This window comes from Crocodylus siamensis, chromosome 4 (genome assembly GCF_052110815.1).
Source record: "Crocodylus siamensis isolate JL-2025a chromosome 4, ASM5211081v1, whole genome shotgun sequence".
NCBI classification, from domain to species: domain Eukaryota; kingdom Metazoa; phylum Chordata; order Crocodylia; family Crocodylidae; genus Crocodylus; species Crocodylus siamensis.
This window is the reverse complement of record NC_143398.1, coordinates 163148108-163163515: the sequence shown is the minus strand read 5'-3', so window position 1 is coordinate 163163515 and position 15408 is coordinate 163148108. Positions and strand designations below refer to the sequence as shown.

The window sequence follows — 15408 nt, the reverse complement described above, 5'->3', positions numbered from 1 at the left end:
GAGCTGCAAACAGACCACCAAGCAGGCAGGCAAGGGCATGCCCATCTCAGGGCAAAACAGCCCCCTCAAAGCAGGGGGCTCCAAGCCCCTGATCTGTCCTCTACTCACTGGAGCTTCCTGTACCCCAGTGAAGGACAAGATCAGCTCCACCTCAAGCTTGGCTTGGCTCAGGGAAGCCTCTTTTGACTCCCAGTTCCTAGCCAGAGCTGTCCCTCTGGGACATGGGCTGGTTTCACCCTTTCAGAGGCTTCAGTCCCCAGCTCCTCTGGTTCCCTCACCAAGATGCCTGATCTGCCCCCACTGCTTGCCTCTCTGGGTAGGTTAGGTAGTTTAAGAGTGTTGTTGTAGTGGGGATGTTCCAGAAATGATGCGCGAGGCGAGGCTGCCTTAGGGTGATCTCTCTTACTAGACCAACTATGCATGCAGCTGGGATAAAGTTAGACAAGGTTTTGAATCCAAGACATCCTTCCTCGGGTCTCTGCTTGCCGGAAGCCAGACCAGCGCGGCACCGGAGCGGGCAGGGAGGGCTCCCGGAGCTGTCCGTTCAGCACCACCCGGCTCGCGGCCTGACCTGCCGCCTCCGCTCCTCTCCTTCCCGGACCAGGCTGCAGGGGGCTTGGGAAATCAATTCCTCTCCAAGGCTGCTTCAAATGCATTCACTTCCCAGGGTCTCCGAGGTCTCAGCCTAACCTGACGGCACCGGTGCCCCACGTGCTGTACAAGTGACTATAGAGAGAGACAGTCCCTGCCCCAAGGACCTTCCAGACACAACAAACGGAGTCCCATCCGAGAGGTGATGAGCCGCAGAGCACGCAGCAGGTTGGGCTCAGCCAGGAACTGAACGCAAGGTCCTGGCACATGTCCGAACCACTACACCAGTGGTTCCCAACTTTTATAGACCCACCGCAGCCCTCCTTAGACCCGCGGCGGCCCTTGGAAGATGCCGGCTGGTAGCTTCCACTCCTTTTTTGACTACCAAAGAGTAATAGAGTGAGTCCCTTGCTGCAGAGAAAGGCCACAGCAGGGTGGACAAGGTTCTTCGGGTAGATGTGATATTTTTTATTGACCAAGCAAATAATAAAAGATATCACATCTGCCCAAAAACTTTGCCTGCCTATGTCTTTAGACCAACATGGCTATAAGCAAAAACCCTAGAGCAGGGCAGAAAGGTTCAATGCTTTGAATTCCCATTTGAAATCTCGGGGTTTATCATTTGCACATCTTGCCCTGCTAGCCCAGAGTGGCACCCCACACCCCCCTTGAAAGGATCTTAAGGCAGCCCGAGGTGCCATGGTCCTCGGGTGGGGGAGTTGCTGCACAAGCCCGCTGCTCCTCACGGCAGCTAGGAGCTAGGGCCCCGCACTGCCTCCTCAGCCTGTCTCAGCCCCTGTGTTGCCTCTTCCATGGACTCCCCCGCCATGGTCTTGCTTCCAATGACATCCCAGTGGTTCACAGCCCACGGAGAGCCGGGGGGTGGGGGGGAGGGCGGCAGTCCTGGAGGCCTCCAGCTGGCCTAGCAGAGCAGGGCCGTGAGGTCCTAAAACCTGAGTAGCTCTGCCTGCCGGGGCCTGGCAGATCCTACGGCCTTTCTCTCCCGCAGGAGCAGCAGCTGTCCCCGAGCGGGGTGGGGAGACGACAAAACCCCCCTGCGCGATGCTGCAGCCCCCTTCTGTCCAGCCCAGGGGGCGACAGCCTCCCCTCAAGCCCCGGGGGCCACGGTCCCCGGCGCCCTGCTCCCTCCGCCTCGCCCACGGGCGCTCCCCCTCCCCGGGGCCGGCCGCACCTGCCGGCACAGCAATGCATGCCGGAGCCCGCCCGGCCAGCGCCGCCCCCTCCGCCGTGCCCGCTTCCCGGCAGCCCCTCCCCGCCGCCCCGGGCCGGCGGGCAGCATGAGATGCGGCGCTGCGGAGCCCGGCCGCGCCCCGCCGCCCCGGCCCGTCGCCTGAGAGCCCGGCGGGGCTGGGGCGCGGAGGATGCCCCGAAGCCCGGGTGAGTGCGGGCCCGGCCCGGCCGCCCTCCCCGCCCCGCTCTGCCTGCGGGCCGGGCCGGGCCGGGCCGGGCCGGGGGTGAGCGGGGCAGAGGGGCCGCGCGCGCGGGGCTGGGGGGGGCGGGCAGCTGCTTGCAGGGGCTTGTCCGCGCCGGGCGCCCACCCTCACAGGCACACACACCCTGCTCCCTTGCACGCGTGCACACGGACACACGCGCACGCACTGACTCTGCCTCTTTGCACGCACACACACAGATCCCGCCCTGTTGCACACACACGCGAACCCTACCCCTTGCGCACGCACACACACTCAGGCACATGCATGCACACACACTCACACATAGAGCCTGCCACCTCGCGCGTGCACACACACAGGTGCACACATGCACACACACAGACCCTGCCCCTTTGCATGCATGCACACACACAGATCCTGCCCTGTTGCACACACACTGACTCTACCCCCTTGCACATTCACACAGGCACATGCACACACATGCATGCACACACTCACACATAGACCCTGCCCCCTTGCACGCGCGCACACACACAGGTGCACATACATGCACACATACAGATCCTGCCCTGTTGCACACACACAGAAACCACACCTGCCCCTTTGCATGCACACACACATATGCCAAAGGATGTTGTTTATATTGGGAATGCTCTGCCAGCTGCCCTCATTCCTGATCTGTGTGGCGGGGGGAGGGGGGTCGATCCCCTCTATCTGCCCCTTGCCCTGGAGCCTGGCACTGAGGGGAGCTGGCCCCATGGTTCCCAGGATGAGGCAGCCCCAGCCCTACAACCCCTGCCTCCTTTGACTAGCCCAGCCACACTCTCCTCCTGGGAGCAGGTGTGGGGCTGTGGCAGGGCAAGCTGAAGTGCTGCAAGGGGTGGTCCAGAGGCCCCCCTCTCCCCTTTTCCTCTCAGATTCCAGCCCCCACCTGCCCCCTCTGTCCCAGCCCCAGGCATTTCTCTCCTCTCCTTCAGTGGTCACTGTCCTTCTCTCTAGCCCTGAGTAAGAGATGCTACCTAGGGCATGGGATGGATAGCAGGATAACTCCTCCCCCCACCCTACCCCATACACTCATCTGGGCCTCTCAGCTCGGACTGACGCTGACCTGCTCTCCAGGAGCCCTGCTGGAGCATGGAGTCCCAGCTGTAGACAGCAGGCTTTGTCCCTGAACTGGGGAGGATCTGAGCTGGGTACAAATCATGCCAGGGCTGTAAGTGGCTGCTGCCTACTGTGTATGCTGGAGAGCTGAGGGAGAAGGGGATCGCTAGCTCTGGGGGGTGGAGAACAATCTGTAGCATAATACAAGGACCCATCACCTGTCCCCTGAATCCAAATCCAGGCCCCACTTCCCTGCCTGCTGGTGATCTTGTTCTCTGGAGATAGCCAGGCTGGAAGTTGGTTTGGGAGCAATGTAGTAGAGGGGATTGTCTCCCCTGAGACTACCCCCAGTGCCATAGTGGAAGCAGTGGTCCCTGCCACTGGAGATAGGAGCAGTCAAACCCTTAGGTCTGAATACAAGCCCAGAACCCAGGTTAAATCCCAAGCAGAACATGACTTCTCCTCCCTACCCATGCCCTGCAGCTCTCAGCTGGGCACAGCATTCTTCACTTCTGGTCCTAAAGTCCTAGGGAAGCCTGATGGCTCAGGACTGTTCACCAGCAGCTGCAGCCTGCCCCGGAGGTGGCTGTATTTCAGTGGCAGACAAGAGAGCTCCATTTGCAGAGCACTTTGGGAGGAGAGGCATTGAGGGAAATGCACAAGATCAATTGGGACCCTTGCCAACGCAGAGCTCTGGCCGGGCGGGCAGTAATGTTCCATCTCTTTGAATTGCAGCCTCATGGCTACTTATGCAGTGGAAGGGAAGGCTCCTTTTCTTGTGGGTATGGTCTGCTAATGCTGGCAGGAGCCAGGCAGATGGGGAGCGAATGACGCTCCAGAGCTGAGTGCAACACCCTCTCCAGGGTGTTAGATAGTTCCCCTCTGAGAACACCTGTGGCTGGTTCCATGCCCCCACAACGGTGCTGGGAGAGTGGGCCCCAGGGGCCAGTGCAGCCCTGGAGCTACTTGCCTCCCTTCCTCCATGACCCGATGGGGATTTTCAGGGCTGTGGAGTCCCTGGAGCACTGCTCTGTCCTGGCCACAACCACTCCTGCCTTGCACAGGGGCCTGGCTCTCCCCTCTGACGCCCCCTTCCCTCCTCCCTCCCAAGTTCACCCTTGCACTTAGGGCTGCTGCAGACCTGCCAGAGACCTTCCTGTGGCCAATGTGCCAAGTGTCCCCAGGATGTCCCCAAGGGGCACGTGGACCTCACAGAGTCTGTGCACCAGGTGTAAAGGGGCTTCACAGCCAGAGATAAGGTTCCCTTGTCCCAAGACTTCAGAGATGTTTCACTCCACACCCAGCTCCTTTCCTGGGCCCTGAGCTATCATCATTGTTTGGTCTTACAAGTGTTAGTCAAACATTCACAGGGGCCTGGTCCCAGGTCTTACCTGTGTGGAGAGCCCTGGATTACTTTACTACATCCCCTGGCCAGCCTGGGAGACAGTGCATAGGAGTAGGTATGCCTGTTACACCAACAGGGAAACTGGACTGAAGTGGTTTGCCCAATGCCCTGCAGTGAATGCGTGGCAGAGCAGAGATTGACATGGGAAGTCTGACGCAAAGGAACCACTTCCCTCTAGAGCCAGGAACAGAGCCCACGAGTCCTGGCTCTTGGTGCCCCGCTGTTCCATTCTTCTTCCCAGAGCCAAGGGCACAACTCCGCTCCTCCCTGCTCTACCCACTTGAGCCTACTCTTTCCCAGAGCTGAGGACACAACCCAGGCAAACAGAATCCAGGTGTCCTGCCTCTCAGCTGCCACTACCTTGCTAGAGCATACCCCTTACCAGAACCAAGGATACAGCCCAGGAGGGGGCCTCATCCCCAGCAGCACTGCCCTACCCATTAATGCCACCGTGGCCCCCCATACGCTAGGGGGAGGCAGGTTTTGATCTTCTGAAGGTCTCTTAGCATCTCTGGGGCCTGTGATCTCCTCAGGTAACTCTCTCACTGCTTGGCTTGAGGCTTCCTGCAGACCTCACCTTTGAAGGGCTCAGTACCCATCTGTGAGCCATGGGTCCAGGCTTGGACCAGGAAGCTGAGGCCCCAACCTGGGGCCTCACACATTGCCAAGCGGCAGCGCTTGGTGCAGGTCCAGGGGACTGGCTGGCTCAGGGCACTGGTAGGAGGCCATGGAGCCTTGCCTCTGGTCAGTCCCCAGCGCTTTGAACACAGCTGAGGTCTGCAGGGCTTTCAGCCCCTTGCTGGATGGGAGCTGTTAGAAGGCCAGTGGGAGCTGGTTAGATGCATCTGCTTCACAGCAGGCAGGTGTCTCAGTGAATGCTAAGTAATCTGCTCATGTTTGGTCCCAAAAGGGATCCAGGATTTAATGGGGCATTGAAGGTGGGGGGAGGGTGGCTTTCCCATCATGCTGGCTCCTCTAGACCAAAGAGGAGCAGCTGTATGCTCTCCAGACATTCCTGGATACTGGCTTACCCAAAGGTGAGGTGTAAATGTATGCAATCCTGCTGGTCTGGGGTGGGGCCCCCATACAAAATTTAGCCCCTTGACTGGTCCTAGATGTTTTCTTGTCTTGGTGATCCACAGCATACATCTCAGGGTGCTGGCTGAGGCCAAGTTTTGTAGTGCTGAGACTGCGTAGGCACAGAGAGTCTCTGTGGGATGGGAGATAGAGGCCCAGAGAGGGGAGTGACTTGCTCATGTCTACCCAGCAGCTCAGTGGCAAAGGCATAGATATAGCTCAGGTTTTCTCAGACCCAGCACACCAGTCCAACCTTCTTTACCAAAGATGGAACAACCTGTGTGGGATTGCCCTGAATGAAATGAGCTAAGTGATTCCAGCACTGCCCCAGCCCATGGCTGCCCAGGGAGCCAGGATAGAGCTGAGAATATCCTCACCAACACAGAGCTGGCCCTGGTGAGATGCCACCACAGTCGTGAATTATACAGGGGTGAGTGTGGCTCTGGACTTGAGCCTATAAAACAGCAGCCCTGAGTACTGGTGCAGTGTCCATGCTAGGGGGGTGGTGATGTTCTCAGCTACACTCATGCCTAGAGGACCAAGCCCCTCAAAGATGTTGCACTGAAATTGTGACCCCCTTGGGCTTAAGGTTTATACAGTGCTGAGTGCTGTGTGTGTGTGTAGGGGGGTCCAGTCTGGTCCAGTATTGGGGCTGCAGGATGTGTGCAAGCTACAAAATCAGTGAGAACAGCAAGAGGAAAAATGCTGGTGATTGCTCCCTAGTCTAGTTTACCATCTTCCTTGCTCTTTCTCATCTGAAGACTAGTTGCCTCCTTCTGCTGGGCAGATGCAGTATTTCTCTGTTCTCCCATGGGAGAACACCTCATGAAAAGAGGTCCTCAGGGGCCGTGTCTAGTGGTGACCTATTCAGACTGGTCCTGTTACAACAGCAGTCTTTCTTGGGATGTTGTGAGGTTTCTGGTCACAAAGGGAGGGAGGAACCAGAGAAGTGGCAGGTTGGAACTGACTTGGGCATACAAGGGAGTCCAGATTTTTGCTGGACCCCAAAAGAAGAACAGCAGGAGGATGATTTAAATACTGGGCACTGCCTTTCACCATGGATCCCAGTGCACCACTGAAGGTGGCACCAAATCCCTGACTCCCTAGCACTGTCTAGCTACTTGCTCCAGAAAATCTCTGTCATGATCCTCAGTGGACAATCTCTTGTGGAATCAAAGTTGCTTTTATTTAGGCACCATTGATTCCCTACAGGCAGTTCACCTGAAATAGTTTAGTCCATGATTGCTATGGCAGTGTAGATGGGCCCATTGCAAGGTCACCACAACTTGGAATGCACTGGCTCATTGGCCCACTGATCATGGAGCAACTGTGGCTCAAAGGCACTGGGCTGCTAGGAGACTCCTTTCTACGTGTGCAGTCAGTCAGCTGGGAAGTCCGGTGTGTGTGGGCTGATTCTTCAGACAGTTCCCAGAACTCCCAGGGGATGAGAAGGCTGGAGATGCTCCTCTTTGCTTTTCATCAGTTAGATTAAGGAGGAGGGAAGTGCCTTTGGTTCCTCCCTTTGTTTGCTTGAAAGGATTCCCCTTGTGGTACCAGCTAATTCCCTGCAGGAGGAAGAAGACAGGCAGGCTCTGAGCCAATGTAGGCTGGTCTGAGCAAGGCTGTGAAGTTATGGCAGCACAGTGGTCCTCACTGATCGTTTCTGACACCAGGAAGGTTGCTTTTGAGCACTAGGAGAACACCCCATCATTGATGCCCCAGTAGCAGTGGTGGGGAAGGTGATCTCTGGAGCCAGCTGAGCAGCCCTTGTGAGAGCCACAAGGATTGTACAAGCCCTCCTGCCTGGGTTTGAATGCTGGCCCAGAAGTGTGACACCTTGCTTCTTGAACTGAAAGAGCAGCACCCCTGACACCAATAGCAAGAATAGGTTGTTACTGTCTAGTACAGGGTTTGGCAACCAAAGCCCACAGGCTGGACCCAGACTACAAAAGGATTGTATCTAGGTGGTGCAGCTGTGACAGTGGTGGCATTTGGTGATTCAGCACTGCTTAGTGGTGAAGGAATCCGTGGCACAGAGTGCCACACAGTGGTATACAGCAGCAGGGGAAATCAGCAGCATTTAGCAGTAGGGCAGATTGGCCATGGCTAGGTTATAGGCAGTGGCCACCTAAGACAGATCTCCATTTAATTTGGCCCATCACTGCTCAGAGTTTGCTCACTCCTGCACTAGTGCACCAGGAGTGTGATGGACATTGTGTCAGGGTGGTAGAAGACAGCTGTAACTAAGGCTACCGGACAGGGAACTCTCTGGCACTTATTTTCCCAGTGGGTTCCCATTTCTCAGACCCTGTTCTGCAGGGGAACAAAAGGAACATTAGAGGGTAGTCCACTTACATTCATATTAGATCGGTACCTAACTCACTTACTGTAGGCCCCATTCCTGGCCTACTGCTTCCAGCAGAGCCAGCATGAGTTATCTGTATTTCAATGGATTGCATAAACTGCTTGAGTGCATGGGAAGCCTTTGGCCTGCTTGATCAGGGCTTTGTGCTCTGTTTAACTGCACCCCTGGTGAAAGTGAGTAGGAGTCATTAATTTTCTAGTCTTCTAAAGCAGGCTTGAATCCACATCCACTAGGCCTGGTCCATTCCAAGGCTGCCATTAGAGGCTTACGGTGTTCTGGGAAGGTCAGGAATGCTGAGCCAGTGAGCCTGGGCCTGGTGATTAGCCTTTACACTGAGCTGGGTAAACTGCATATTTCAGGAAGCTGTTTTCAGGCCTTGGGATGCACACATCAAGTATAGTATGCTCTGCACACTTCCTGAGATGCCCTTCCTCTGTGTTGGCTTCCCCTTAGCCTTGTTTGTGAACTGGAAGTTCTTTGGGTCAGGAACTCTCCCTCATTGTGCATGTGCAGCTCCCAGCACCGTGGGGCCCTGATCTGCACAGCAGCCTCTGGGGCCCCATGACAGTGCAAACAGCAGTGAATAGCAAGAAGAAGAAAATGTCCAGTTGATTAGCTCAGAGGGGATTTCAGATGGAAAAGAAGCCTAAAACTAATGAGGCCAGAAGCAGCCAAGTGCCGTGATCATTAAAGCAAGAGGTGGGGAGTGAGGGTGCCTGGGTGCTCTGTGATCTTGGGCCAAACATGGACCTGTTCCTCTCTCCATTGCAGTAGTACCCCAGAGGCCTGAACCTGACTGCCACTGTGCTAGGAACTGTACACACATGTAGGGAATGACAATCCCTGTGCCACAGAGCCCACAGTCTAAACCAGTGGTTCTCAACCTTTTTAGACTCACACCACCCCTCCTTAGACTCCAGGTTCCACTTGAAAAATGCCAGCTCTTAGCTTTCACTCATCTTTTGACTACAGAAAACTACTAAGGCAATTTTTCCATTGCAGAGAGCTCAGAAAGCCTACAACAAGTCAGAGTGTTCTTAACACTGTGAATTCCTATTTGAAATCTCTGGTTTATCTTGTGAATTGTGTTCAGTGCTGACAGTGTGTGGCATCCTGAGGAAAGGAACTCAAAACACCCCAGGTTGCAGCAGCACCCTGGTTGAAAATCATTGGGTTACACAGACCAGTTTGATGCCACCACCCCATGGGGGCACATAGACACTGATCTCAGCTTGAGGGGCTTTGTAAATTCCTTTGAGACTGACTCGGTCCGTACCTGCAGGTGAGTGAGAACCCAGCCCCTTTTCCAGCCAGGGACTGGGCAGGATAGTAGGGCACGGCATATTCCTAGAGATGGGGAAAAATGCACATGTCTATTTCTTTCCCCATCAGTCCTGCTTTCCTGTTTGTCCCCATTCAGGGCTGTGGGGTGTCAGTTCCATTCTCCAGCTGGAAGCTCAAGGCTCCTGGGGCCTCCAGCAGAATTCATCTGCTTCCAGGGGCATCCTGTCTGCATGCAGATAGGTTAGGGCTGAGGACCTGCTAGGAGCTGTCCAGAGGAAGTGTCTGTGTCCCACCCTGCAATGAGCATGGGGTATCACAGGGGGCACCCCAGGAGGAGGGCAACTGCACCTGAATGGGATTCTGCCACCTCCCCTTGCTGCAGCCTGGCCCTAGTGTAGAAGAAGCTCTACTACTTTGCCATCCCCCCACATCCACCACTTCAGGACCCAGTGCCCACTGCCTTTTTGTTTGGCCTTCACTCATGCTGCCCATTAAGTGTTGGGGGCAAGGCAGTACAGGCTGTAACTTCTGCAGCCCCCACCCACTCCCCACGTGCTTGGCAGGCAGCATATTGGGAAGCAACAGAGGGAGCTGCTGCTGTTGGGGAAATGCAGGCCAACAGCTCAGCAGGGAAAGCAAACAAATGCCTGGCACAGCACCAAGAGAGACAGCTCTCGCTCTCTTGCTTGCTGGAAGATATGGGGCTATGCTTGAATGCACCAGGCCAGGCCTGCCCAGCCTCCCTGCTGCACGGAGCAAGGCCACTCCTCTGGCCAGTAACCATGATGAGGGAGCTGGGAGCAAGTCATGACTGGTGCCAGCCTGCTCCCACTCCTCACACAGCCTCAGTCAGAGCCTTGGGCCTGGGGCTTGGTGGGATCAGGCCCACTGGCCACAGAGACTTGGTTATGTGCTGTGTCTCTCTCTGCCCATGTAAGATTTGTTCACTGTCAGGGTGTGAAGGACCATGATTTTGCAGTGTGAATTATGTAGCTGGGCTAGGGGGATCAGGACTCCTGTGGCCTTTCTTTGACTGGGTTGCAGTGGTTCCAGAGTTTGTGACTGCCTCAGTTTCCCCCTCTGGTGGTTACAGTCAGCCCCTCTCTTGGGAACCATATGGCTGGATGCACTGCTTGGAAGGCACTCAGGAGATGGTTGGATGAATGGGGCTGTATAAGACACAGGATTATTGGAGAGAATTGCCATTATCAAAGGGCCGGGGGGCAGATTGCCCTGCTGAGACAGAATCTCCCTCCTGGGGTCTGGCTCCATGGGTAGCAGCCCCAACTACTGCAGAGGGAGGCACCTATGGAGTATCCTCCCTCAGGAAAAGTCCCTGTCTTACCCCAGGGGATTCCTCATCAGCTCATGCTCTAAAGCATCAGGGTTCTGCCACTTCCCAGCTCTTGCCTCCTTGAGCTTTTCTGGTTACAGCTTGGGGCACTCTTGTTCTGCATAGGCCAATAGTTCTCAACCTTGCTAGACACAAGGCCCACTCCCCCTCCCTGCCAGACTCAAGTCCCCCCTTCCCCCCCCCCCCCCCCACACACACACCCACTTTGGAAATGCCAGCTCATAGCTTTCATTCATTTCATGACTACAGAAAAATAACGGGGAAATCTTCTGTTGCGAAGAACTCAGAAAGCCCCCAGCAGACCTGAATAGTTTTTTCACTGTGGTTCCTATTGTATTTATCTTGTGAATCATCTGTGGGTATTTAGACATCTAACAGTGCTAGCTTTGTGTGGCACCCTGCAGCACCCTGAAAAGGATCTCATGGATCCCCAGCTTGTCACGGGAACCCAGGTTGCAGTCACTGGCATAGACAGAAGCCCAGTCCCCTTTTTCTCTTAGCTCCAGGAAACTGTGTGGAAGTGAATTCCCTGGAGCTCTGGGTGAGATTGTCCTGGTGTACAATACCCCCATCCAATTCTCACCCCCTCCCTGAGCAAATAGTATTTCCAGCTTGTCTGCACTTTTCTTCCCCTCTTACCACTTTCCTCTGGGTGACCCTCCCTCTTGGCTCCAGTGACAGCAGTGGAAAAGGCTATGGTGCAGCCTTCTCTGGCAGTGGGAGGGAAATAGGGGCCCTGTCTCTTTAAATGCACGGACAATAGCAGATGACTGTCATGCATGTCTCCTGCATCATCCATCCTGGTTCCCTCCATGGAGATATCAGGCATGGGGGGAAGGGGGACAGGGATGGGGGAAGGGAGAAGTGAAATCATGTGTGCTGGTGGCCACGGAGGGCTCTTGCTATAGCTGTTCCCTTGCTTTGCCTGCACACAGGGGCCCACGGTGCTGTGCTATCAGGGATGCCGTCTGACCAGGGCTGACCCAGTAAGAGCAACAGCATCCTACAGTCTGGGGCATCCCCATGGCAGCTCTGGGGCAGCTCGATAACTCATCTCCTTCTGGGGATGGTGCACTTGGCAGTGCCCCCCCCCGGCATGTTCCATTGGCCCAGCGTCCCAGTGATGCAGTCCTATGTCCCATACCCCTCTGGATGGACCCCATGGAAGAGCCGGGCTTTGGCAGTGGGTGTATTTGGGAGGGGGCCTGCAGGGGATCTATCACCGAGCTTTAAGCACTTGCAGGGAGCTGGGGAGGGGGTGAAGCTGCCAGGCCAGCCCTGGTCTGGTGCTTAGGAGGCGCTGTCCATGGTGCTGCTGGTGGGGGCACTAATGCCGGTGCCTGAACTGCATGGCTCCAGCTGCTCTGCATATGGGGCTGAGGGAGCTGGGTGGGGAGGGATGGAGGGCTGGGAACCTGTGACAGAGCGGGTCATCTCACTGGGCCCTGATCCCCCTCTTCCATTTTCTCTGCAGATCGGCCCCGCGATGTCATCCTCCACACTCCAAGACATGGATGAAGTTTTTGGTAAGTATGATATACAGTCCCTCCCCTCTTTTGTTGCACTTTAGTCCCTCTGTGCCACTTATCCCAAGCTTCCCCCAGCACTGTTGCCCATGGGGGACCTTCACCTGGTGCCAATAGGCTTCAGAGCAGGGAAGGGAGAGCAGAAACCCATGGCAGGGAATGGGAAGGGAGACCAGGCTGGGTGCCAGGGCCTGGCTGGAGGGAAGGGAGCTAGCACCAGCTGTGTGTGATGGGAATAAGTGCCTGGCTCTGAGTGTGTGTAGGTGTAGAAGAAGCTGTGGTACAGCTAGTGTTTGGCTGTATTTGTGTGTGTGTTTGTGTGTGGTAGAAGTCAGGGCCTACCTGGATTTGTGGGCAGGTGTGTGGTGGAATATAAACTGTGTGTGGTTGGAAGTGGGCTCTAGCTGTGGTGTGTGCATATGCGCATGACTATGTGAGAGGTGGGAGCTAGGGCCTAGCTGTGAAGTGTGTGTGTGTGTGTGTGTGTGTGTGTGCGCGCGCGCGCGCGCATGCATGTGAAGAGCTGAAGATGGCTCTAGCAAATTGGGGGAGGGGTGTTGGAGAGTCCAGGCAGAGCTTGCAGCTCACCCATCTCACCCATAGTACCCTCCCCTCCCATCAGCTCTATCCAGGCTTAATACCAGTATCAGGGATGTGGGAGTGAGAGACACTGAGGTCCATACAGTGCCTGAGGTGAATGGAAATGCTCTGTCCCCCCCCCCACACACACACACACCATGTGTCCCATCCTGCTGTCTCCTTGTAACTCTGGATGCTTTTCCATCCTGGCTTCCCAGCATCAGACACAAGCACAAGGCTCTGGGGGTAGTGGAGGCAGCACCTACATGTGAACCCCTCTCCCTGAATGCTGAGGGCCTTTTTCCCTGTGCCCAGGAACTGCGTGGGCCTGTGCCACTAGCAGAAAGGCCTGAGCTTTCCATCCAACAGGACTTCACCTGTTAGTGCCCCCTCCAGCCCTGAGGATGATTCCTTTATGGGTTTGTCCCCACTTCCTGCCCCCTGTATCTGTGCATGCACCAGCTGGAGCCAGACCTGGCAGCCTACTGGGCAGAAAGGAGTCTGGGACCATGTAGCCTCCACTCTCTCCCCCGCAACCACTGGGAGAGCATAAGCCAGGGGCAATTTATGGCTTGGATGCACACAGCCCCCTTACACTATGTGTGTGAAGGATCTTCTCCATGGAGATGGTGGGGAGGAGGGTGAGCATTACTGTGTGTGTGGGAGAGATTCTCTATACCTGGGTATGATTTTCACTCCCTCTGTATGTGTGATCCTCTCCCAGGGGATGTATATGAATGTGATTCTCGGTGTGCAAGTTTCTCTCTCCCTGTGCCTGTGATTGTATGTGTGTGATTCTCTTCTTGCACATCCTCTCCCTGTGTACAGGCATATGTGATTCTCTGTGTGAGATGTTTTCTACCCCTGGGTATGCACTTCTTATTCCCCATGTGTGTGGTTGCATGCATGTGTGATGCTCTCCATGAGCATGTTTATATAGGCAAGATGCCTTCCTGTGTGCACATACATGTGTGTGCTCTTATCTTGGGCTGACAGCACTGGAAGAGTGCATGCATGTCACACATGCTGTCTGCTGTTAACAGGAGGCTGCTCCTTGTTATACAGTGAGTGCCACTGTTTTGGTTCCCAGGGGGCTGGAGTGTAAGGAACACGCGCTGTCTGCTGATGTGGGGCAGAGGGGTGGTGCCCAGCTGCAGCTAGAGGAAAATAATGGCACCTTAGACAGATAAATAAACAAACAGGTTGGGGGCAGGGGGAAAGCAAGCAGATTCCCTCGTGAGGGATCTGCCCTGAGGCAGCACTTGGATTTTTCTCCTGCTTCATTTGCTGTCTGAGCAGCATGCGGTGTTTGCAGTGCTTGGCAGAGAAAACACAGGGCCAGCTGCACACTGACAGCATAGCAACTTACATGTTCATTAGCATGGGCAGTTGGGGGTGAACACATGCATGTGCACTTATGCAAAGGTGCCCAAACACAGGCACCCACTCACACACATTTGCATAGTCCCATGGGTGCAGATGTTTATGAATAATACCCATGTGTGCACAGTGGATGTGTACTGCCTACCAAATGGTGTGCAAACTGCGCATGCATGCATTATGTGTGAATAGCTGCACCTGTGTGAGTTTGCAAATGTGTGTACACATTGCATTTCCCCGTGTGTGCTCTCCTGCATCTGCTCATGCATATAGTAGTGCCTGTGTGCTTGGGCACACCTTTGCACAAGTAAGCTCTGTGTGCTGGGCTTCCGAGAGTTGCAGTTCTGCTTTGTTTCTGTGCTCACTCTTTCAGACAAGGCTTCAGCTGGAAGCACCCAGTTGCATGGAGGCAGTTAGGTGTGTCTGAGGAAGGAGCAAAGAGCAGGGATGGTGCTGGGGTCTGGCTGTGGATGTGCTGAAATTAATATCATGTAAGAACCACAGAGGCCAGGGGCACTGCCTGTTCTAAAAACAGCTGCACAGCACAGAGTTTTATTGTACAGTGATGTATTTGGAAAGCAGTGGATGAGCTGTCAGGCAAAGATGGCTGTAGAGTAGTGATTCTCAACAAGGGTGATGCTGCACCCTGGGGTGCCTTGACATCTTTCAAGAGTACCAAGGGTACCACAGGATGAAATACAATCTTATCACAGTTAGGTGTACATATATGATTCACGAAATAAACCCAGAGATGTCAAATAGAAATTCATAATTTTAACCATTCTGCTCTGCTGTGGTCCTTTTGAGTTCTTTGCATCAAAAGAATTGCTCTTTTACTTTTCCGTAATCCAGAAATAAGTGAAAGTCCAAAGTGTACTTGAGCAGTTGAGAACCACTGCTGTTGAGGCCATCAAAGATGGGTGAGTATTTAGGCAGGCTGGTAGTGATGCCTCTGATTGCCTGACACTTTCCATTCTAAGATCCTGTTTTCAGTCACATTCACTTTTGCCAAACTTTAAACATTTGGGCTGACATTTCCTAGACCAAGTGCCTACCTCAGATTTAATTGAAGGGAGAAGGAGTTTAAGGGAAAAGAGCTATTTTGCCCATGTTAAAAAGATTCTCAGGACTATTTCTTGGAGAGGAACTCCCTGCTCTGCAACAAGCCTGGCAATGGGTAGGAAAGAGGCAGAGAGTGGAGGAATGCCCAGGATCAAACAGCAAGTCAGTGGCAGAGTCAGGAACAGAACCAGAAATCCTATATCCAAGTCCAGTGTCCCATTCACTTGATCATACTGCCTTGTATATTTTTCCAGTGCAGGCATCTTGCTTAG

The 15408-nt window shown here is 54.7% G+C and overlaps 1 protein-coding gene across 2 annotated transcripts in view; it reads left to right on the top strand.

The window, feature by feature from the left end:
* Window positions 1–1870: 1870 nt before the first annotated feature.
* The window catches only part of SAMD14 (sterile alpha motif domain containing 14), a 28293-nt gene continuing 14755 nt past the window's right edge, over window positions 1871–15408 (top strand). For both annotated transcript variants that reach the window (XM_090044720.1, XM_090044719.1), the window contains exons 1-2: window positions 1871–1989; window positions 12064–12115. In XM_090044720.1, coding sequence (XP_089900846.1) covers window positions 12076–12115 — 40 coding nt within the window. In that variant the 5' untranslated portion in view covers window positions 1871–1989; window positions 12064–12075. The remainder of the gene's footprint in view (window positions 1990–12063; window positions 12116–15408) is intronic.